Source organism: Heterocephalus glaber, unplaced genomic scaffold (assembly GCF_053883595.1).
Source record: "Heterocephalus glaber isolate CG9 unplaced genomic scaffold, H.glaber_assembly_v1.0 deba00001532, whole genome shotgun sequence".
Taxonomy (NCBI): Eukaryota; Metazoa; Chordata; class Mammalia; order Rodentia; family Bathyergidae; genus Heterocephalus; species Heterocephalus glaber.
In genome coordinates this window covers 13,800,345-13,826,251 of record NW_028258330.1, presented here as the reverse complement: position 1 = coordinate 13,826,251, position 25,907 = coordinate 13,800,345, and the positions used below count along the sequence as shown (strand labels likewise).

The 25,907-nt window shown below is 39.0% G+C and overlaps 1 protein-coding gene across 30 annotated transcripts in view; it reads left to right on the top strand.

Annotated features, from left to right (window-relative positions):
- Nucleotides 1-25,907, top strand: part of Plcb4 (phospholipase C beta 4) — a 384,134-nt gene that overhangs the window by 257,700 nt on the left and 100,527 nt on the right. For all 30 annotated transcript variants that reach the window (XM_087188652.1, XM_087188653.1, XM_087188650.1 and 27 more), the window contains 2 exons: nt 621-764; nt 23,971-24,050. In XM_087188652.1, coding sequence (XP_087044778.1) covers nt 621-764; nt 23,971-24,050 — 224 coding nt within the window. The remainder of the gene's footprint in view (nt 1-620; nt 765-23,970; nt 24,051-25,907) is intronic.

Sequence of the window (25,907 nt, the reverse complement as noted above, 5' to 3'; positions counted from 1 at the left end):
TTCTTTTGGAGAACAAAGGCACAATTTTTCTTATGAATTAAGGTAAACTTTCACAGCTTTCATTCCAATTGAGGATGCCATGCACTTGTGGAGATGAAAATATTCACTCTTTGTATGCAGGCTATTTGAGTGATTAGTCTCGTTTTTTTTTTAGAATAACCTGAGGTAGCTGGCTGTGGCAGTGCCATGTCTGTTCATGGGAAACCTCTGTGACTGTCCTCTGGTGAGAGGCTCCATGGCTCTTTGTGGACACAAGCACATCCCAAGCATAGTCCTTCCCATCCCATCTCCCAATTCAGGGGCCTGCAGTAATGACAAACAAAAATCTAAATGAAGACCCCCACACCCAGTTTTCTAAATCAGAAATTTTATAGTTCTTCTCATTTATTTATGTGCTTATTTAATTTTTTGATGGTACTGAGAATTGAAACCAAAGCTTTCACATTGAGCTTTTTTATTTTTTATTTTTTTAGGTGAGACCGAGCATTTTAGATGGGGGAGAAAAAAACCTTTTCCCTTATGTATATTTTTTACATCAAAAGTAGGTTTCTTTTACTGTACTCCCCTCCATGTTTTGGGAACTGACATATTTTTTATCCTATTTGTCTACTTCTTTATAGGATCCCAAAATCCTGGCTGCTCTGGAAGCTGTTGGAAGATCTGAAAATGATCTGGAAGGGCGGATAGTCTGTGTCTGCAGTGGTACAGATCTGGTGAACATCAGCTTCACTTACATGGTGGCAGAAAATCCAGAAGTCACTAAGGTAGCCTCAAAGCAGCCTCCTCCCATCCATATGTGTGTGTGTGACTTTTTTTTTGTTTAGTGTAATTTTAATATATATTTTAAAATTGTGAATCACTTAAAAGTTTTTAAAGTTTTCATTGCTTTGCTGGCACAGTCATGTAGAAAATCCAGCAGGCACAATACCCTTTTAGCATGTCAGCCATGTAGACCAGCAACCTAACACACCTGCTGTGATGTGTGGCAGGAAAACCTGGCCTGGACTTCTCACTTGAATGTGCATCAGGACTCCCTGAGCCTTTGTTAAGATATAGATTCTGATTATATAATTCAGAAAGGGAGGTGAAAGTCTCCTTTTCTGACTAGCTCCTAGCCAATATCAGTACTACTGGCCTGGGAACTATGCTTTGAGTAGCAAGTCTGGGCCTGTACTGCCCAGTCATCATAGGATGAGCTACATCACTCCAGAAAGAATGGCTGCTATCATGAAATCAACCAATAACAAATGCTGGCGGGGCTGTGGGGAAAGAGGAACCCTGCTCCACTGCTGGTGGGAGTGTAGACTGGTGCAACCACTGTGGAAACATGTATAACATTTTCTAGTAGCCACATTTTAGAAGTAAAAAAGAAAGCTAGGGGTGTAGATCAGTGCTAGAATGCATACATAAGGCCATGGGTTCCATCCTCCGTATCCATAGATAAAAATAAAAACAAAAAATAAGTTGATAATAGCTTAGTAGTAGAGTCCTTGCCTAGCATGTACATGGTCTTGCTTCTATCTTCAGCCCTCCTCAAAGGGCAGAGACAGAGACAGATAGAGACACAGGGAGAGACAGATAAAAAGGAGGAGAGTTGGTGAAATTATTTTATTTAACCCAAACATACACAAAATATTGTTACTTTAACAAATCAATACAAAATTTATTAGTGACATATTTTACACTATTTTGTTCACACTGACTTTGAAGTCTGTGTATTTTCAAATCAGACCAGGCACATTTCAAGTGCTTAATAGCTATATATGGCTAATGCCTACCATATTGGTCAGCACAAGTCTAGATGGCTAGGAAATACAACTCAAACTCCTCTCTTCAATAAATTGTTGAATTACTGGGTTAAGATTCATCCTTTAATACCATTGCTCTGTCAAACTAGTCTTAAAGGTATTTTTGCCAAAGAAATAATAAGAGCTTCAAACTCAAATCTTTTTCCTGAAATAATTAATTTTCACGGTGATTTTATCTCTGAGCAGAGCTCCAGTTATCTTTCTGTAATATGTAAAGACTAAGCCTTTACTTCTCTCATTGCAGAGACTTGGGTTTGGGGAAAAGGGAAGTATTTCATTGTCCCATTAATTTTACAAATATAAGCTCAGTATAGGGTCTAATGAGAAAGGTATCATTAGAGATACTGAATTGTGGAGCTAGTAGGAAGTGCCCAGGTAAGATTATTTGGAGAAACAGATTAATGACATAACCACAGACCCAGATTTACTTTGTGGCAGAAGTGAATTTTTCTGGCTTCAAAACAATAAGGGCTCTTTTACTGTCACTTGCAAAGTGAGCTCCCCATTTCAACAGCAGTACCCCCATTCCTGCCTCAGGGTACTTTAGTCTCAGACCCTCCCAGAAGTACTGATCCAGAATCTGCACTTCTAACAGAACCCTCCAGTTAATTATGGATGGTAAAGTTTGAGAAACTCTTCACCTTGTGACTTTGGAGATAGGAATGATTGTTCTGTGTCACATAAGATCCTCTGGTTTTCTGACCTTCTGGTGGTTTTATTGGTTTTGTTGTGCTATTCCATGTCACCTCCCTTGGGGAGAACAGATTTTGCAGAGCCTTCAAGTTTTTATTACTTTGATCAGATCAACACCTAGTTTGAATGGGTTCTTTCACCTTGATCTAAACAGTGTTCCTGCTTCTTATAGTTCAAACCCGTATGTTTGGTACAAAGGTCGGTTTAATTTCCATTTGCAATAAAAAACATTCGATTCTGAAAATCCATGCTGGCTATATATGAAGAAAAAGATTTGCTAACCAGAGAGAGATACTTAGTCACCTGCAAATTGCAAAAAATAGTCTTATGAACTTGTGTTTCTTGGCTTTTGTCAGCTGGTCTTCAATTCACGCTGGAAGGAACTAACTGTATGATGCAGCCTGAGCTCAAGAATCTGGTCCTGATTGCCTGGCTGTGAATCCTTGCTTTTCCACTTAGCAGCTGTGTGAAGAAGACCGTCACTTATCTCTCTGTGCCTCATTTTCTTCTTCTGTAAAATGAGAATTGCAAAAAAATATATCTGCTTTTAAGATTGCTGTGAGGGTTACATGAGTTATTGCCTAGAAAGTGCTTAGTGCCTTTCTCATGTCACAGAATGTTAGAGCAGGAACTGGAACTTGGAGAGGGCTTTCTACCTCCTCATTTCTCAGATGAGGAGGATGAAGCCAGGTAAACAAATATCAACTGAGACCACACAGCACTCAGGCCTTCTGATTTTCTGTCTGACAAGGCTTTCCCTACCTCATGCCCTGAGTAAGCACAGTCCAAGGAAGATGGGTCAAACCAATTAACCCCAAAATGTGTTTGCTTTCATAATTTCATTGCTATCGATCTTTTCAGTGATTAATGTTTAAGAACCATGTTCTGAATCATATACTCATGAAAATTTTTATAATGTTTATATTTAAGGTGCAGGGTGGGAAGCATATAAAGATAAAACTGAGATTTTTTATTCCCATACTAGCATTTCCATTAAAATTGCAGAATAGCTAGCCAACATGTAAAGACTATAAAATAATTCTGCACTGTATTTTCAACTCAGATTTGATACTATTTAAATTTGCTCCCACTAGAGAGAATAAGTATTTCAGCTTCCCAGAACTATTAGACATTTCTATTTCATTAATGGTATGGTATATAAATATGAATTCCATTGTCTAAACTGGATAATACATAATTATTTGAGCATGTCCTTTTGGTTGATCAACACTTGGAAAAGCTATCAAGCACTAAACTTTACCTAAATTAATGAAATTTTTCTCACTATGTGTGAACATTATTTTCAATAAATATACAGGTATGTAGATAATCTTGCCTACTTCCTGGTTTCAAAACATAAAATAACTATATTTTGCATCATGGTAGTCATTGCCTCTAGTACTGACAGCATCTTCTCTATCACCATTTTATTTCTAATCCTGTATATGTTATGATCCCTCACAGAACACTCAGGCCAATAAAGTGAGAGGATTTATATGAAATGCATGCATATGCAATTACCTTAGGTCAAAATGATAACGGAATTCATAAATTACATCAGATTTATGACAAAGTTAGAGATCTCCCAATGTACCTGCCAAGGTGTTTGACTTAGTGGTACCACTCAAAGGTAAGTACAGCCTAGGAGCCTAGACTCCTGGGGCCATGAAATATTCTAACAACTGTCTTAGCCCATGTAAAAGGAAGCTGCATTCCAGGTCAGTTGATCTCATAAAAGTCAATTAGAGAAAGTAATCATTTCAAGTAAGCCATATATATATATATATATATATATATATATATATATATATATATATATATATATATAATTAATTTTATAATTGTTAGGCCCAATGCCCTTCTTTTATGGGTTTGCTCAATGTGGGTGATGTATTTTTTGTCTGCACCTCATCCCTAATGCCTTGTCACAGTTTTCCTGTTTGTTTTCTTTAATGTGGAACTGAGACAGTAAGAACTCATGTGGAGCAGAGTGCAGCTAAGTACAAAAAATTGTACCATTAGATGACTTCTTTCCCTAATCTTTTAGTTGTCATGTCTATTCAGAGTTTGAGAACCTTTTTTGTTGCTGCTGTTAGCTAATTGCCTTTAAGGGAGTCTTTCCAAAATATTCAGCTAGAGAAACTCTTTCTTTACACTACAATATTTTATTCATTTATGTAAATTTTTTTATCACAACCAACATAAACAGGTCTGGAAACAAGCATATGGAATTCATGGTGAGCCCGAAAGGCAGCAGCAGAAGGAAACTGTATATTGGCAAGTAACTTCCTAAATGAGAGATCAGTGCTCCTCTGGCAGTCAGTGTGTTTTGTTTGTTTTCGAGCATCAGATGAATCTTGGTCTGACGACTGGAGTATGATGTAAGAAAGATTCTGGTATAGCATTTATTTCTGAGTACTTAGCCTATGAAATACTTAACTCTATTCTTAATTTCTGGTCTATTATTACATTTAAAATCCGACTCTTCTGAAGAATTCACTTCACCATTCATTTAGTCCAGGTGTTATGGCTTGTATCTAGATGTTCCCCAAAGCTTCATTTGGTCATAGGTGGGGCTTTCTGGAGGTGGCTAGAGTGTGTAATGCTAGGATCAAGGATGTGAAACAGAGGTTGATTAATGGTGCAATGCTAAGATTAAGGGTGTTCCACCCTGAGTGTGAGTGCTACCTGCCCTAAGGGTAGGTATCCTGATAGATTATAAGGGACAGAAACAGTGTTGCTGCTTGCTGCTTGTCAGTTTCTGCTTACTCCTTTTGCTGCCTTCTGCCTGCCATGAACTGTTTCTCCTCTGTGATGCCCCTCTGCCATGTGCCACCCTGCCTTGCAGCCAGCCAGTTATGGTCTGAAACCTCTACAACTGTGAGCCAAAATAAACTTTTCCTCCTTTAACTTTGGGTGTCAGGTACTTTGTCTCAGCAGGGAGAACAATAACTGAGATACCAGGAAAAGGGACTAACTTTCATCTTAATGGATGCTACATGGAGGACCAACTTTCACATAGAAGAAAATTCCTGATATTGAGCAAACCATTTTATCTTCCTTATGCTACTTCTCAAAAATGGTCTTGGATTTTTTTTTTTTAAGTTGGTATTTTAAGAGTCAAGGAAACTCTAGGTGAAACCTAAGTTTCTTGAAGTTTTAAGTCAATACAAAATATGTTCTAGTTTTAGAACTTTGAAAACAGGATCATACTTCTCTCAAAGATGAAGGCATTAAGAAGACGTCTCTGCAGATCGATTTGTACCTTCTTCAGCTGCCCCTATCTACTGGAGGACATACACTTGCCTTGCCATTTAGAAGATTTGGACTCGACTCTGTATACATTTCTCTCTTACTAAATGGTGTCTTGAATTGAAGCCCCACACAAACCTTTCACCCTCCTTTCTGGTTCTCCCACAGTCAGCTTCAACTTCATCTCACTGGCTCACTGCACTCAGCTGCTGAGGCCAGGAGCACCTCTTCTCACCTCCTACATCCATCCATTGCACACTCAGATGTACCTGGCCACACCTTTGCTATGCATCTAGAATCCACCTGCTTCCCACCACCATCACTAGGTAGTGGTCCAGACCAAAATCATCCTCCCTGTTCTGCTCCAAGGCTTTGCCTTGGCCTTGTCTATGTGATCAGTTCTTAAAATAGCAACTAGAGGATTTTAAACTTGTGATTCAGATCACATGTCTCCACTGCTCAGAGCCCTCCAAGGTCCAGATACCCAACAGAGCACCAGCCTCACCTTCCCACCACCTGCTGTTCTGCCTTCATCTCCTTCTCTTCTCTGTGTTTCTTTCCAGCCTCAGCAACTTTGCATTTGTTGTTCCTTCTGCTGGAAACACTTTGCCATTGCATGCAGAGCTTTCTCTCTCATATTCTTCAGGTCTCTGCTGAAATATTCTTAGCAGGAGCTCCCCACTATTGCCACCTTTCAGCACTCCCTAACTCCTTATCCTGCTTTATTTTCTTCTTTTCATACTATATATTCATGGATTCCCTTCCTGTGTCCACAGGAGGCAGTATTCTGTTCACTTTTATACCCCCAACATCTAGAACAGTTAATGCCCATTGTTTAATAAGTGCTCAATAAAGACTAGTTTTCTTGAAATATTTATGTTGACTAAATCCATACGTTCCAACCCAGGACATAAAAATGTATGGTGGCACTGCCTTATTCACTTGGAATAGGTTCCAAGACCGGCAATCCTATATATACCAACCTTTTTCCTTACATACCTAAGATGATGTTTAATTTATAAATTAAGTACAGTAAATGATTAACAAAAAGTAGGAATAAAATTGAACAGTTATAACAGTATACTATAATAAAATTGCCAGCATCAGTACTTTTGAGTTTGAGAATCATTATTATGTAACATAAGGGCTGCTTAAACACAAGCTTGCAGTACTATGTTGATCTCATAACTGAAATGACTGCTAAATGCCTCATAGGAGGGTAGTGTATACAATATGGATACACTGGATAAAGGGATGATTCACGTTCCAGGCAGGATGGACCAGATTGTGTGAAATTGCATTCTACTACTCAGAATAGAATTCAACTAAAAACTTATGAAAACTGAAAACTTAGTTATTTCTGGAGTTTTCCACTTAATATTTTCAAAGTCTAAGTAAAACCATAGATAAAGGGGGATTACTGTATCACTCTAGGGCTGTCCCCTTAATGGTGTACAGATCATTTGACAAGAGGACTTCAAAAATGTGATTCAATGATAGTCTAAAAGGAACAAAAATATCTGGTATCCTAAGATGTTATTTTTAGTCATTTTTCTGGATATAATGGGACTACTGTGGCTAAGAATCCATGGCAAGACTGAAGGTTTTGACCCGTGTTTTGGCCTCTTTCCAGTTTGGAACATTATCTCCTGCTTATCTAAACCCTTCCTGTTGCTCCAGCTAGAAAATGTGCCTTTCATTTCCTCTCCTAAAAAGCCTTCTGTTAAGAAGAATTGCTGAGAAATTGCTGCCTCTTTTACCCCAAACCTAGCATCCAGTAAGGTAGTAGATGTGTCTTACATATTGTGTAGCTTAAAAATACTTACAAGTCAAAGCAGCCACAAGTAAGGCATTTCTCTGTTTTTTTCTAAATTTGTAATAAAGCTCTTTTTCTTCCTCCTGAATCACTCTAATCTTCGGATCCACTCTTTTACTATGAATTATACAAATAATTTAATACAAGTTATTATAATGACTTTAGTTAAAAAAGCAACAAAAATTTCTCTCGTATTTTTTTTCCCTCTCTCTCAGAATGCAACTAGCTTGGGAGGATTTCAGTCTCTCACAAGTTGAAGGGAGTTCAGATGTCTTTCATTAAATTACAGCTGGCGCTGCAGAGCAAACTGAAATCACAGAGTCACTGTACTGTACACAAGATTGAAATGCAACCCACATTTAAAACTTCCACAAATAAGCCTGTTATTTTATAACAAGTTGAATTTTCCTTTGATTACAAAAATAAGCTGTTATTATGAGGTTCAAAAATGCAAAGATTGGGACTGAGTTTAGACAATTTCCAGACTGCTCATTATACTTTTTGCAGGTTGTAAATATTTGGCAAACTCCATAAATTATGCCTTATGGCTAAGTTATCAAATAAGCACATGAGTAACTACTGTAGAAATTAAAATATAAAAATATATGTTTTTTTATACAAAGATGACAAAGTTGAGTGATCTATTACAGGTGTTTGTTCTTTTAACAAATTGAGTTGAATACAAAATCACTTTGCTGCACTTGAATCGTGTTGAAGAAAAAGCCTTATGTAATAGTTCCTGGAGAGCTTTTTTTTTTTAGGGGGGTTGGTTCATGCACTTAGTTCCTCCTATGGCTCTGAAAACATCTCACAAAGCTTCCAAGTTCCCAGCTAAATTCCTTTACTGACTCTGAAACAGCTACCCCTGGGGATAAGACCTCAGGCTTCAGCCTCACTTGGGGCTTCTTAGAAATTCCAACTCTCAGGCCTTAGGTAGAAGATTCTGAAACTCTGGGGGTGGAGCCCAGTGATGATTTAACAGGGTTCCCAGGGAACTCAGATGGCAGGCAAAGTTTGAGACCTATTGGTTCAGGGTACAAATTGACTTAGCCCAAAATGACCAGTTTTAAACCCAAACAAGGTTTTATTAAATTGAATAGATCATAGAGGTACAGTTATGTGTTCCACTAGCCCAGCCATGGGTTGGAATTTATTAAGGAAGAATAAGAAAGAGCACATTGAAGTGAACCAGTTTCTCTGACTCTAGAAATACATTTTTTTCCCATAGAACCCTATATTAATATGCTAAATTTTTTTCTTTGTGGTGATATGGATTGAACCCAGAGCCTCAGGCATGGCATGGTAGCACTCTGCTACTGAGCTATACCCTCTGCTGACAAAGTGCCATTGCTTAAAGTGCAGTTTTAACTGTATTATGCAGGCTCATGGTTCTTAGACCACTACCATTCCCATCAGTTCCTAGGAACTTGGTGGGGGGCAGTGCAGATTCTTAGTTCTAGCCCCAGCTCTACTATATCAGAAAGTTCTGACCAGTCCTTCAGGTGATCTTGATGCACACTCAGGTCTACAAATCATTGCCATGTGGAAAAGTTCAGTCACTAGCACTTGTGTCTTGCTTTTCTTGGGAAATCTTGGAAGAACTTACATTAACTTGCCAGGGTCAGCTGTCCAGCCATGCAAGCTGCATGAAAGTCTCATTCACCACATTGGCACACAGTTTTTGAAGCTCAAGTGCAGGATGATGTGTTTCTGTGTTAGTTCTTTTATCATGTTTCCAAGACGGAAAGTTGGCATTTTCTTGCTCATTTTGTTTTCCTTTGGGAACAGATCAATAAGGAGCATACAAAGCTTTCTACAGGGCAGGGCTGTGAATCAGAGCAAATGAGTGGGTACCTATTCTTAACCTTTAAATTCCCCCATCCCACCTAGGCATTTCCTTCTTGCCAAATAAAAACAATGGGGTTGATTGTTGGTTTTATCACTGGGTTGAATTTAGATCGCTCATGTTCTAATTCCCATCTGCACAGTTAGGACATGAGCAAAGATCTAAAGGCAGGAAAATGTTTTAATCACAATGTTGAGTCCAATGAGAACACTGATGTGAACACTTTTTATTGGGAAATTGGAACTTTTGGCCAAGATTGTGTCCTGTTCTGAGTGCCAAGCTAAGTTTCTTGTCCAGTGTATCCTGAAGATGCTGTGCAGATGTGAGAAGGCCATAACTTGAATTGGACGAGGGACACCACACAAGCTTTGTGTTCCAAGAAGAGTACTATATGGCCACAGTGTGTGAGTGAGAGTCCTGCTACTCCAGTATGGTGAGGAACCAGTAGGGTCATAGTCACCAAGAGCCCAACCCCAGACCTATTGAATCAGAATCTGCATTTGAACAAAGTCCTTCCTATGCACAGTAAAGTCTGAGAAGCATTGAGATAGAATACAAGAAAAACAATTTTTCTTGGCTTCAACTAGTTTCACAAGTGAAATACCTGAGACTTTTGAACGTGGAGTCCAGAGGGTTTGTTCCTGGATGAAGTTAGAGAACAGATGTAGCACTGGACTAACAGGGTAGTCCTAACCCTGATACCTGGTGACACTTTAACCTCAAGAATTATAATTTCTCCAAGAAAGGACAGGTTCTTTAATCTTTAATCAAATGAAAAATGAATTGAAAGGGAGATAGTTTCTGAATTAATTTATTGGAATGCATGCAAAACACAATAAGCAACAGGAATATATGAAAATATAGGCACAAAAATGCCAGAATATTACTTAACCACCGAACTACAATACCAAATCACATACCATACTTTTTAGAAGAAATTGTACAAATGACCTTGGAGACCAGTCTCTAAGATGACACTCGAATAGATCCAGATTACAGCAAAGTAAAGGATTTTTTCACTCTGGCAGAGCCTCCAATGGCAGATGCCAATTCAGAGATATGCTGGAAGAATGATATCACAGTGAGGCGTATCTCAAATGGCAGTCCAGGCCACTGGTATTTATAGCTCCAGAAATTGTATTATCTCAGCTTCCAGGTATCAATTTTGGAGAGACACCAGCTATCTTATTTGCATATTGGTATGCTGTTATCAGGGTGACTATTGATCAGCCAGTTGTTAGGGTGACAGCAAGCACTTGGGTCAGTTATATAGCTTGTGTTGTAAGAAAAAGCTCAAAGTGGAGTTACTGCTGCATAGTCACATTAATCATAATTAAAATACCAATTTACTTGGAAGCACAGGAATCATAACATAGCAAAACACACATCACAACGTTAAGTCAAAATAAAGACTAGATTTTAAATCTGACTAACTGGAAGTATGATGATACAGTTCATCAGAAATTGCAAGCCTGATTACTTTGGGACAGAAAGGAGAAAGGACAGTGAATTTGTTTAAAGTATGTTCTCCCAGGAATCTGTTGATCATGTGACCTGCTATGGACTGAATAATGTGAACAAGATCAGTTTTTATTCTGGGGTTCGTCTGTGGAACCAGCTCTGAACTCACTGTCCCTGTATTCTGCATCTCTAGCCCCTTGACATTCTGAAAATGTCCACCACTGTTTTCTTCTGAAACTCCTTGACTGTCATTTTTCTTCCTGCTTGACTTACATGCCAAAATGTGTGCTCAGGAGGATGGACACTGAAGCAGGGAGGCTCCCTGTCGTTTTCAGGAGTTTTGTCTCATGAATCAGTAAGGTTTCCCTGAAGCAGTGAGAACAGCAAAGAGAGAAAGAAACCTGAGCCTCAGCTTAGCTATCTGGCTGTCCATCTGCAGCTACACTGAGTCCAGTGTGGTCATTTTTTTTTTTTTGGTACCAGGGATCGAACATGGGTCCTTGCGCTTGCACAGCAGGTGGCAAAACCACTGAGCTAAATCCCTGGCCCTGAAGTCATTTTAACTGTTTGTAAAGACACTATGTCTTGCCTGTTGTTTCCTGAAGGCAAAAGGTGTGTTGCTCCTGGCACAGCAAATTCATGGGCTACCTTCAAGACAGGACGTGCAGAAAAGTAAAAAGAAAATAAAATCCCTTAGAGTGCATTACCTTTGCTCCTATCTCTCTCTCCTTCTTTTTTGTAATTGCAGTGAAATTCACATGATATAAAACTAACCATTTTAAAGTAGATAATTAAGTGCCATTTTAGTATGTCAAAATGTGTGCAGCCACCATCTCTAATTCCCAAACATTTAAAAAACCTTATGGCACCTAACACAACCCCTAGCAACCTTGGTGGTGTGTCTTTTTAATGCAAACACAATTATCTTTTATACAGTTATATTTCTGTTTAGTATATTTTGCTTCATCTCTTAAAATTTTTTATCCTGTGCATTTTCTTCTTTACATTCGTCATAGACTTTCACACCATTGTAAATCCTTACGATCTTTGAGGTGTACTTTTTTTTTTTTGGTACCGGGGATTGAACTTGGGTCCTTACGCTTGCGCAGCAGGTGAGGTGTATTTTCTTGATGGTCTCAGCTTCTGGGCTCTGGAGAACTTCTGTTTAAAAGGCTCTAGGCCTCACTGCAGATGTGTTCTTCATTTCTGAGGTTTTGCCCACCCTTGTGCTCTTGAACTCAGTGGTTTCAGAAGAGACTCTAGGCCCAGTCCAGGGCAGCTTGTTTTCCCCTTATTGGGAGCCTTTTCAAGTGACTTCCCCAAGGGAATGCAGAATGAAGTTCTCCAATTGCATCAGCATAATATGAGGTTTGGATTTCACATTTTTGACTCCTTGGACAGAAAAATTGTCACTAACTTGAAATTGCTTCTCTGTCTTCCACATATCTCCAGTTTTTTACTGCTAGCAAAAATTGCTATTGTCAGCATAATGCATAAGTAATAGGAGTCTGAATGTATTTCTATGTTTTCCAGTCTTTGAGTTAAATTAAAAAGCAGACTGTATTAGGAGGGCAGGACACCTCATTAAAGGTGAGATTCAGTTGCCTCTGAGCTACAGGGCCTGGAGCAGGTAATTTAATCATTGCCAGGTGTGGCCCTTGGTGTGGCCTATGAGCCAAGAAGGACAGTCACAGTTTTGAAGTGTCATTAAAGTGTACAAACAAACAAACAAACAGGAAAACTGTGCAGCAGAGAACCACATGTGGTTCCCAAAGCAGAAAATACTACCTGGAACTTTATAAAAAAAGTTTACTGGTTCCTAATAATACAACCAAGCATCTTTAATTCAAAAACCCCAAATTCACCGTAATTTTAGCACAGACATGAAGGCCAAGAAGTGGAAAATTCTACACCTGACCTCCTGGGATAAGTGGCAGTAAAAACACAGGTGAACTAAAAACATTATATAAAAGCATCTTTGAGCTACATGAATAAGGTCTGTGTAAAACACAAATGAAATTTGTGTTTTGACATGGGTCCTATCCATAAGATATCTCATTATGTAATGCAAATATTTCAAACTCTGAAGAGACCCCAGACTTTCCAGTCCTGAGCATTTACACGAAGGGACACCCAATCTGTAATGATGAAGCCTCAGAGTCGAGGTTTTTAAATTCATATTGTGCGTCAGACACTTTTCAAAGTACTTGCATGTATCATTTAATTCTCACAACTCTATGGGATAAGAGTTGTGATTATGCTCATTTTACATAGGAAAAAATAATCTCAGAGAGGATGAGCAATTTGCCCAATATCATACAGCCAATAAGCAACTCTTTTTCATTTTTTTGTTTTTTTGTGATACAAAGGTATAACCTAAGGCCTTGGTACTGAGCTACATCCGAAGTTCTTTTTGTTTTGAGACAGGGTCTTGCTAAGTTATTCAACCTGGACTCGAACTTGCAGTACTCTTGGCTCAGCCTTACAGAGTGCTGGGATCGTGAGTGTGCATGAGAGGTGTTTTGAACCCTGACAGTGGCTCAAAACACTGCTACAGCATACAAATTGGCTCATTTTTGTCACCTGTATAAAAATTGGGGCAGGGCTAGCTCTTTGCATCTCTAACACAGTATAATTTTAATGTACTTTTGAAAGTAAATGCTTTAGTGTAATTATCAGTGTGAGATATAGTCTGCGAGAAGCACATATCAAATTGGTGATCTGTGAAAGACTCCTGATGAAAGCTCAAACGAGCAGGAGAAAGCCTGTCTAGATGATTTCTTCAGTGCAGCATACTCAGAAGTGTTATTATTCTCATGTGACTCACAGCAAGGAGGTGGCTTTTCAGCTATGTCCCAAACCCTTCTTTTTCCTATTGAAGGGACACCTATTAAAATCATTCAAAACTACTGCTGAACAAAAAAAAAGACAGCAAATGTTTATGTCAGAGGGGCATTATTTTCCAGGAGTATCCAAACACTAGGGCAATCTTGGTGTATTATTAAATATTCTATTTATTATCCCTATTTTCCTGTTACTTTTTCCCTCTACTTGGGGTGTGTGTGTGTGTGTGTGTATGTGTGTGTCTGTGTGTGTCTGTGTATGGTGACCTTTCTTTAAAAGATAGAAAGTTAGATAATGAAACTCAAGCCTACTGGTTTAGATTCTTCATACCTTTTGTGTCTTGCTTAGCTTAGAGGATTACCTGTAGATTTGATTGGTTTGAACTAAATGGGTTGATGCTGCTTAGACAAGAGCTATCCAGAGACTCATTGACTGATTACAGATACAGTATTCCTCATTTAATGACTCACCTATTTAATGACTCTTCAGACTTATGTCCCATCACTTGGACATACACCTTGTCTTTTCTTTTTATACAGTTCTGTACATCTTGTTAATAGAATCTCAGTGTCTTTTTTTGGTGCAGTACACCATGTTTATACCATACTGTAATTTTTGCTGATGGTATCACACAGTACAGTACCATAGTTTTATGTCCTGCTATATATGACAGTAGTGCATGTAAGTTATGAAAATAAAAGCGAAGTCATCAAGTTGGAGTTTTGTTGGACCATTTCTTTGTTCTGAATATTGTAATGTGCATACTACATACATTTCCTTATTTAACAACCCATTCATTTAACAGTTCATTTAACAAACCAGCCACAGGAATAGAAAGTTGGCCATTAAATGAGGAATCCATATCTGTGTCACAGAGCCTCAGCAGGTAGCTCTATCTACAAGTTGAAATATTATTTACTTTGGCATGTCTTAATTTTCCAACATTGTCAACTGGCATGTGTCACAAGGAGTGTGAGCTTGGAGATTCTAAATGCAACCAAAGAAACAACTTCCCAGACACCTTTAAATTCATCCACAGTGTACTCATCTCTAAACACCAGGGATTTGCAGATTTGACAGAGTTGCGACCTCCCCCCCTTTTTAAAGAAAAGCTCTAAAAAAACTGATGGTTTTGGACTGGCATAGGATGATTGATGCTTTTGGTGTTCTCAAATCTTAAAATTTATCAGTAATTTTAGCACTTTCCATGTGGATGCTAAATAAGTGTTAAATAAAGTAAACTGAATATCTTTTTCTTTTTGAATGACTGCTGGGGTTTGTATGAATGTAGAGCTCTGTGAACTCTGAGGCACCAAAAAATGTCATATATTTCTTATCCAAAGTCAGCACAACCATAAGGCATACAGTGTACTGAATGTATTTATGTTTTCCTCCTCCTGGTTACTATATATATATATATATAGTGGAAAATACATGTGGTCACAGGGGGCAAGACTGTAGGTCTGACAGGACATTAGCATAGGGCGTTACAGAATCAGGCTCAGGAGATGCTAAGATTTTCACTTAGGAATGCTAAGGAACAGAAACCCAGATGGTATGGGGATTTGACACTTCTGCCGCTGAGTCATTACCAAGAACAGCACAGTGTCCTCTCAGCACATTTGTCCCTTCAGTGACTGTGTGGAGGTCCTTTGTGACCTAACTGCCCACTGTTGTCAAGATAACCAGCTGGGCTGACAGCCTGTTTTGACTCTCTGTGAGTGACTGAACTAATTGGCACTAGGAATGTGTAAATATTATCGAGACGTATCCAATTCTGTCTTTCAAACACAGCCACCCATACCCACAGCTGGCAGCTTATTTTCTGCCTAAACACTCATTCACCCTGCTAGGAAAGTGATTTAAGAACCAGATGGCACTTCATACATTCTTCCCTTAACTTTCATCATCTTCACTCTGTGGACAGAGCATAGCAGATGAAAAATTCTATCACTGGGAACACATTCAGGTTGTGTCACGAAGAAGTCCCCAGTTATCCAGTTATCGTGCTCTTTTCCTCTTGCGTCCTCTCTTTTGGAATTTGAAGAATTTATTTATGAGCATTATTATTGACCTCCCACAGACTTCTGGCTTACTATTTGTTTGACTTGCTACTGAATTTTGGCAAAACTTCCCTGATGCTTGGCCACCAGTTTCAAAAGTCGATTGCTGTTGGCTGTTATCACAGGCTGGTGAACTTCACCTTCCATCCTGGGTTCCTCAGTTGGACTTGCCTAGGGTGGTAGCTTAGCTTCATTATCACATGTAAAATTCTTCGCCAACTGTTATCTTGCATTCTCCTTCCTTGTGGCAGTGGGTTACCAACAATTTCACACATCTTGGACTAATTTCTTGTGGTCCCCACTGTCATGATCTCCCTGTTTGCATCTTATCTCTTGTATTACCTTGTTAGACATACACTCAGTACCAGCTCTTTTGTACTTGGTAGATTCAGGAGAAAGTAGTTGATGTGAAAAGAGAGAAATTGTTTTACTTTCTCTTCTTAATGGGTTTAGAAGTTGGTCTGTTATTTGCAAACTTTGGTGGTCAGCTCCCATTTATTAGGATGCATTCAGCATCTTAGATGAGCATACTCCAAGCATAAAATGTTAATGTATCTGTCAAGTTCTGCCAGTATTATGTCTTTCCTTCTTCTACCTCTAGTCCTGGGCTTCATAATTTCTGGGCCTTAGTCCTGGACCAGATGCCATGGGACTCAAGATGTTGGGAGCACTGGCCTCAACCTCCATTTTCTGCCACTGCTGTGCTGGCTGTAGCCTTGGTCTTCAAGTTGCTGATTGGGCATTTGGTGGTCCAAGTCATGTTCTGATCATATATTCCCCATTCTGGGGAATGGACCTCTGCCTGGTCCTTTACTTCTGGCAGGCTTCCTCTGGGCCATCTCCCTGCTGCCTGGTGGAATCCTGGAAGTCAGTAGTACCTGGATTTTCCAGGGCTGTGTTGCATCCTTTTACCTCATACTCCCTATGGCTACCTGCACTGCTTTTATAATGCCTGTAACTTTCTTTAAAATATTTCAGCCATATAGTGGTAGTGTTGATGGTAGCAGCATAACGTATGTATGAAAATTTTACTCCAAAATGAGAGAATGAGGATTTAAATTTTGAAATTCCTCAATTGGTAGTACTCATCCAAACACTCAGATCAAAAGCCTAAAGGTCATTCACTATATAGAAATTATACCTCCATAAAACATTAAAAACAAAACAAGACAAGCTCATTCTCCAAAGTCCACTGACACATCCTCTGATTATCCTTGTCACTCATTAGCACCAGATGCTCTGATGCCAGCACACTGTAAAGATTGTGGCAGAGTCACTTGCAGGGTTTGTTAAAGTACAAATGAATAGGCCCCGATTCTTGCTGATTCTTTAGGTTGGGATGGAGCCTGAGAATTAGCATATCAGAAGCTCCTGATAAACTGTGCATGGCTGGGGGCGGGACGGGGGCCCCTTCTTGAGAATCACTAGCACACTGGAGATGGAACTGCTTTTTCCTTGGTGGACTTCTTGGTGGAACTCAAGATGTGTAATTTATCTAGAGACAATGTACAAGTCCTACTACTCCTGCATGAACAAGGCACAGGAATCAAGAGGGCCCAAATGCCACATATGACATTTCTTGGAAACTTGTTAGAAAATGCACAATGCCAGTGCAAGTGCCAGACTTGTAGAATCCAAACCTATACTTTCACGAAATCTCCAAGTGCCCCTAACTAATGCATGTTAAAATTTGAGAAGCACTCACCTAACCCAAATTTAGCTCACATTATCTAGTTCAATGGTGCTTAATCATAGGTTCACATTAGAATTATCTGCAGCATTTAAAAAGTATATTGATGGACCAAACACACTCCAGTGGTTCATGAGAACCTCTAAAGTAAGGTCCTGGCTTCCAGAAAGGCTCATAAGCTCCCCAAGTGATTGTAATGTACAGAAAGCCCTGGGAACTACTAATTTTGTTTCTTTAGTGTTATCCACAGTTTCCTTTTAACAATGTACCTGCTGGATATCTTTTCTGCTTAACCTGCCCTCAAAATTAAATACTGACAATTTCATGCCAACTAGCACCTTCTGCTATTTGAAATGAAGCAATTTCATTAGCCGTGCTTTTACAGACCCATAAGAATCACATGTTGGCATTCTGGCTATAGTGTGTATTTATGTAAATATATGAGTCCCTGGCTACCTTTCATGGCAGCCAAAATCTCAATGCCTGCCTCAAACTAAACTGCTAGTTTAATGTAAGGGTGTAGCTCTTCTACCAATAGTATTCATCAAGAAGCTGGTGAAATGTGATTTTACATCATGAACACTTTATAGAGAATCTTATCTAGGAGAAGATGAGATCCTATGGGGATCTTTATTCATATCTTTGTAGTTGGCACCACATGCACAAAAGCAGGTCTTGTTTCCCTTCTTCAGTGAGTTCACACCAGAACTCACAGGGCAAAGGGGACCAATTTCCAATTCCTGACATATTATTTGAGGAGATAATAGCTAGTTAAAATCAGGCACATAGAGAATAGCCAGTTGAAATATGGCCTTACTTTTTCTTATCTCCATTTACTTAAATACAAACAAAAAAATGTGTATGAATCAAAGTTTATGAGTTATGGTACAAAAATTTCCCAGGTTTTATATTTTTATTTTATTTTTTGCAAGCAAAAAATTAATGTTTATTTAAAACATGAAAAGTAATGTTAAGATATTGTTCAAAAATTGTGTTCAGTTTAACAAGTATAAAACAAGATTTCTGAAAAAAGCTTATAATTAGGTACAAAATACTTAAGAATACACTTTGATATTCATAGTGGATATGTTTGAAAAAATACATTTTACTGATGTAGCTTAGAAATAAAAATATATTTACAAACTCAGTTAAATAAACAAGCCCTCAAATGAGGAGCAGTGCACTCCCTCCAATAGACAGTCAGCATTTTCAAATATGATGTGCACAAGCCGTATGAAAATAATTATAAATGTGCTTCATAATATAGGAGATCCCCGAAAAACACTATCCATTTCTTATATTTCAGTTGTCCCTATCTAAAAATTACTCTTACAGCTCAGACAGAGGGAAGGTGACATCTCTACCGGTGGCATCTTGACTTCTCTTGCATCCACAAACATGAAATACGAAAATATGAACTTCAGTCCCCTACCTGTGCAAGGGAATCTGAACAAAGATTTGTTCAGGCCAGGTGTGGTAGGACAAACCAAAAATAAGAGCCTGTCTCAAAATAAAAAATAAGGAAAGGGCTGGGGATGTAGCTCAGCGCAGAGGCCCTAGGAACCAGGCATTGTTCGCTTTCTCCCATGTGATGATGTAGCTCAAAGGTGGCATCTATAAACCAGAAAATGGACACTCACCCAACCCTTGATTTGTTGGTGTCTTGATCCTGGATTTCCCAGCTTCCAAACTTTCTCTAAAAAATAAATTTCTTTGTTTAGTTTGTTCTTTTAGCAGGCTGAGCAGACTAAGACAGAAGCCACACCCAGACTTTCCTAGGTGGGCAAAGGAAGGAAACCTCCAAGTTGGGAAAAGCTTCTCTTGTAGACTTGTGCTTTTCAAACTAATATGCCCATGAGTCACCTGGGATCTTGTTAAACTGAAATTTCTGTCTAGTGCATCTGGGCTAGGATTGCATTTCTAACAAGCATCCAGGGTGCATTGTTGTTCTTGGTCTGAGAAGCATCTCTTTGAGTTGTATAGGTTTACAATAGCAAGGCTCAAATATGAGTTTGCAAAAGTACCACCTGGGAAGCTCATTAAAAACTGGGTTCCTGTTCAACATCCCTGGACACTGAATCACTAGGTCTGACCATGTCATTTGCCTCTGAATAATTCCCAGGTGTTTCTGATGTCATTGGTCACTGGAATACTTTAAATAGCAGATCTCTAGTTAACTTTAAAGCAGACTTGATGTAGATGCCTCCAGTACATCTTCTGCCAGTAGCCTCATCTTTAAAAGCAGAGCCAAATACCAGAAGATTAAGGAGGATACTGCCAAGTCATCTGTTTGGAGAAAATTACATGGCAAATTCCGAGAGTGCCACAGAGTCTGTTCTTATTTGCCTTGACAATATGCTTTGGCCAAAGACTAACAGGAATGAATCTAGGGGAAAAAATCTGCAGATAAAATTGAGATGAAACAAGAATTGTGCCTGAAGTGGAGCTAAGTAAATAATAATGAGAATAGTTATCCAACTTGAAAGGATAAACTATTTGTACATAGATAAAGGCTAGAAGAACAAAGAGCAAAATGTTTATATAAATAATGAGATTTCAGGTGGTGTTCACATTTTTGCTGTATTTAGTTCTTCCTTTACATTTTTCTACAAAGCACATTTAAGTATTATTTCCATTACCAAGAAGAAAGAAACCTAAGTAATGATTTTACAGTAAAAAAAAGTGAGCTTTAAAAAAGTGAGCTTTAACTCTGGCTTGGTTTTGTTATATGTATATTTCTCCTATTCTTTTCATGGGATTCTTTAGAGCTGTGACAGTTCTCTTGTTCTGACAGCAAAGAGGATAGGTAAGGGCAAGGCCTAGGCAACTGCCTGCCTGGGAAAACAAATTTAAGGAGTCTCAGAGGAGAGCTTTAAAGTTCCCATGAATTAGAGTCTGCTCCTATCCCTTCCCCTCTTCCAAATTGACTCCACCTCACATAAGCCCTTTAAAATCTCTGAAAGGATCCCCCGTGTATTCTTAGAACAGTTGAAATAAGGATTAAACTAATGCAGAAAAAGTTGGAAAACAAAAGTGAGAGAAAAAGAAGAGTATAGCTCAGTGGTAATGCACATACTTAGCATGCAGAAGGCCTTGGGTCCATTGCAAGGAAGGAAGGAGGGGAGGGAGGGAGAGAAGGAATGGGAGAGAAAGGCAAAAAGGAAGGAGAAGGGAAGGGAAGAAGGAGGAAGGATGGGAGGGAGGAAAGAAAGAAAGAGAAAAGAAAAAAGAGTAATAATTACAGCCAGCTGGGGAAGAAGGAAGCCATGCCATGCCCATCTGGAAGGGAGATTGGACTCCCTGCCTGGTGTTCACCTGTCTCCCAGGGTGCTTGCATCCACTCAAGAGTGCTGGACCAGAAGGAAGATGTCTTGTGTAGCGAGAATCATCTCAAGAGCCTGACTGCATTGCGTCAATGTACATGTTCAAAGGGCTTGAAGTTGTGCCTCCTGGGCCTTAAAGTAGGTGATAATCATACCTACTTATTTTCAGGATTAAAAAAAAAAAACATATCTGAGTTATCACCTTTTTGGTTCAGCTAATCCGATCACAGAAGTTGATAGGCACCTTGATCACTGCCAGTGAAACATTTTAAGGAAATTCCAGGACTCTACTGACACCTGCTGGCACTTTATCTATCTTATTTTTTAAAAGAACAACAAAACAAGACAAAGAAACATTAACATTTTCCTAAAATCCTTTGGCTTTATTATGCTAAGTGTACTTGACCTGAACAACAAGAGAGAAAAAAGAAAGGTCTGAAGCCCTCTTTTTCATGTTGTAAGAGGGAGAAATGTGGACAAGCCACTGGGTGAAAGTATCCCCAACGGAAAACATAAAGAGTTTATTAGCCCAGCAGTTCTTCACTCTGCCTTGCACCTTTACCTTGGTAAAGACCTTTGACCTTGGTTTCATCATCCTGAAGAGAAAGAAGCAGCAACTTCCCCTCCCCTGCCCTGTACTGCCTCTGAGGACTTGTGGCATTTGCTACTAACTAAAGCCTGGGCCCTGTCCCTGGAGCGAGGACCTCACAGGTCTGTTGTAATAAACAAGATTCTTCCCCAGAGTTACATTTTCAAAAGGTAGATGAACGTTATTTAAACCTTGTCAAAGTCCACCATCTCTGGAATTTATTTCTAGAAACTTCTCAATAAGTGAACCTTCCCACTGAATTGTCAGGTTTTTTGCCCTAGGAAACGATGGATTTTGTTTTGTGTTTTAGAATATGTCAAAAACCTTCAGGTTGAGAAAATACTTCTGTGTTAATGGCAACCAAATTATTTGTGCTTTTTTGGTCTGCTCTTGGGAAACTTGTGTGGGCCTGTGGTTTCTTAGGCCAATAACAGGATATTTTATAATCTACAGGGAGTTGTTGTCCATATTTAGTCTGACAGAGGAAGAGAGGTCTGCAGATGAAAAATAAGCAATGAATGCTTATTTTGAATGCTACTATTTTGTTTCTTCCTCCTCCCTCAGAATCCCGACTTCACCATCATGTTTGCTGAGGCTTTTGATGCTATTTACAGTTCTCATAAAATGGCCTTTGATAGTTGCAAAATGAAATTTACTTCTTTGAGCTTCATGGTCTTCCCTTAGAAAGCTGTTAGGAATGACTGACGCATAGAGTTGGTAACAACCAAGTCATACCCACCAGAACGGCTCCTATCAACAAACACAGAAAACAGCAAGTGTTGGTGAGCATATGGAAAAATTAGAAACCTCTTACACTGTTGTTGCAAATATAAAGTGGCACAACTGATGTAAAAACAGAATGGTGGTTCCACAAAAAGTTAGAAATAGAATTACCATATGATTCTGCAATTCCATTTTAAATTATGTATCCAAAAGAATTTGAAACAGGAACTAGGGATTATTTATATATCAATGTTTATAGCATCATCACTCATAATAGCATCAATTACTTCAGAGAATAGAAGCAGCCAAAATTTTCATTTTAAGAAGAATGGATGAACAAAATGTAGAATATACATACAATGGAATATTATTCAGCCTTTAACAGGAAAGGAATTCTGAAACATGCTAAAACATAGGTGAATCTCGAGGACAGTGTACTAAGAGAAATAAGCCAGTTGCAGAATGATTCTCCTCATTTCAGGTATTTAGAGTTCAAAATCCTAGTTCAGAACATGGAATGGTGATTACCAAAGGCTGAGGGGAGAGAGAAATGGGGAGATTCTTTTTAATGGTACAAAGTTTTAGATTTGCAAGATGAAAATAGCTGTGGAGATGGATGGTGGTAATGATTTTACAACAAGCTGAATGTACTTAATGCCACTAGACTGCTGATTTAAAAATGGTTGAGATGGTAAATTTAGTGTTAAATGTACTTTACCAATATTAAAAGAAAGCAAAGGCAAACACTCACAGTTCATTTGTCACCTTGTAAGCATTAGATTGCTTGACTATGTTAAGTCCGGTAATATTGCACAGCACTATATTCTGTGATGATGAAAACTTTTGTGATGATGGAAGTACTTCTTATTTCACTCTCCAGTATGATAGTTGCCAGCCCCATGCTGACTTTTGAGCACTTGATATGTGACTACTACAACTAACACACTGAAGTTTTTATTTACACAATTTAATTACCTATATATGAACAGTGTTAATACCGAAGTATTTTCCCTTTCTCAGCATTGAGCCAGAAACCTAAGCAGTCAGGCTATAAATCTAAGAAGATAAGGAATCAGCTTGTGTGTGGTCACAGTTCTGTTTGCAACAAACCATTTTACCAAGAGTGTGTTCTCTTATGGCATTCATTGGCACTGGTAAATGCATCCAAGAGCAGAATTGGCCTTGGTCCATGGGTTAGCCTTTTCTAGTAAAATGTCCTTTTACTATCATGCTCAATCATCCTTCACTTTTCCTTGTAAATCCATGGAGTGATGGCATGAGCTCCTGAGGTCCAAGTCCTTATGCAGAAATTATCTGAACACATCACTGCTTGCTCTGGGTACCCTGGAGATCAAGGAATCTTTCACTTTTTAAGGCTTTACTAGAAATCACAGACAGGTGAAATATATAAAAAACCCAGATGGAAAGAATCACACAGTACAATTGAAGAATCCATTATGCATTCATCCTCTAAAATGGGAATGGATAGGCTGTATCATCATGCATTGTATAATGTTGCTAAGAAGGAATTGGAGATTGCCAGTAATTGAAACAGGGCTTATATTTAAACCAGCTGCAAATAGAAGGCTTAACAAGTCGATCAGTGGACAGCATTCCTTTGTGGCAACCTAGTATTTTATGGTACTATACATGCCACATTTATCTTCATGGAAAGGATGAAAGCTGTTTATTAAAGTATAAAATATGAGAATGCATAAAGTGGATGGCTGTGTGGCAGGAAGGAGATAAAAAAAGAGTTAATATTTTCATTACACAAAATGGATACAGGCTGTCTAATAAAAATCACCATATTTGGCTACAGCATACTGGTTCACTGAGAACATTTTTTCTTCCTCTTTCAGCAATGGGTAGAAGGCCTGAGATCGATCATACACAACTTCAGGGCCAACAACGTCAGTCCAATGACATGCCTCAAGAAACAGTGAGTTTTGTTTGTGTCACCTTTTGTTCTTGGGAACTGTCAAGCGCATGGTCAAGTGAGGAGATGGATGCTCCATGTATAGTTGGCCAATACCTGGCTACGTTTCCTCTCACACCCCTAACCCTGGAGAATGAGTTCACCAGCACATACCTGCATTCTTTACACCATCTAAGCATGCATAATGTCAAGGGCTACAGCTAGAACCCATGTGAGACAAGAGGGCAATGGCTAAAAGCTACCACTCTTAGTTACTCAGTATCCTGCGGTCTGTGAACACTGGCTTTTGTGTCCCCAAACTGAGTCTTCTGAGAGGTAGCTCTGCAGACTTAGGACAAATAGCTGGGTGCTGGGGTATCTCTAGCCTGTCCTACATGAAAGTGAAAAATGGGGAGTCAAGAGAAGCACTCAGCAGGGACTTAAGAGTGGACTGAGGATCCCAATTTAGCCACATCAGACGAATTCTCAGCCTCTCTGTCCCCATTTGTGAATGAAAATTATCATGTAGCTAAAACAGGAAAGCACCTCACGGGTCCTCAGAAAAAAAGCTAGCTGCTGTCGCATCATGACTCCCACTTCACTTTATGAAATACCAGTTATTTTAATTTTAAAGTGTCCCTCTGATTTTCTCACCATCCTTTTTGGGAAGGAAAGTTATTTAGGCTTGTAAATTCCTGCTTGTTGTGGAGCTGCTTTGACTTTTCCTCAGCAATTGCTGTGGCATAATTTGTGAAAGAGGAACCTATTGGGTGTTTTCAATGTTAAGACTTCAGGCACCGAAAGTCCCAGAGAATCAAAGACTTTTACAAGGCTCGGTTATACTTGCATGACCCAAACATCCATATTCAGACTCCAGATCTTATGGCGCCCTGTCCAGGTCCCTCTGTGGAGCTCCCATTCACTCAACCACCTGCTGCTCACCAGGGGCTCAGCTCTGTCCATTTCTCCAGAGAACTGCCATCTGTGGAATGGGAAAGGATATGCCTCTCTCCTCCATGGGGAAATCCCACAGCAAATGACAGGCTGAAATGGTTCAGAAGGCCAGTGCCCTGTCATACAAGACAACGTTAAAGCTTTAGCTGAGATCACAAGCTTGCTTAACCATTTTCCCTGCCCTCTGTACTCCTTTCACTCACTTTGTCCCCTAAACATACTTGTAAGTAGTCACTTTTTCTTCTAGGAAACTTGACTTAAGACAGAAACTCTACTAACTCATCATGTTTTCCAAATTGTTAGATTGTTACTGGCTGTTACTGGCTGGAAACGTTGAGCATGAGACTAATTGGCTAAGAACTCCAAAGTACAATGAATGTTCTTTGAGCTCATGTGTCCTGAAAGCCCCAGGAAAGCAGAGTTACCCAATGGCTTTCTCTTACCATTAGAGGTTAAGGAAGGTGCCCCTTTGGTCTACACAGTAGCACTGAGAGCTGGGAGGGCTGAGTGCTCATGGGTCCTTAGGAGATGGCTGGCTGATGTTGTACAACTGCATTTGCTGTCACCTTAGTATGTTAATAAATAGGAATAATCAAGGCAAGGGCCCATTTTTAATTCATCTAGAATCGACAGATAAAATATAAGACTTTCAGTTTAGTTTGAATTTCAGAGAAGTAACAGATGATATTTTATTATATGTTCTAAATATTTACATAGGGCATTTTTGTACAAAAATATTATGGTACTATTTTGAAATTCACCTTAAACAGAGAGTCCTGTATTTTTATTTGCTAAATCTGATAGCTCTGAATTCATTCCAAACCACATCATTGTCTCTGATTTTTAGAATAGATGTTTGTTTGAATAAACTTTCTTTTAAAGATGCTCTTCCGAAGATATTAAAACAACATTGTTGCTGTTGTTTTC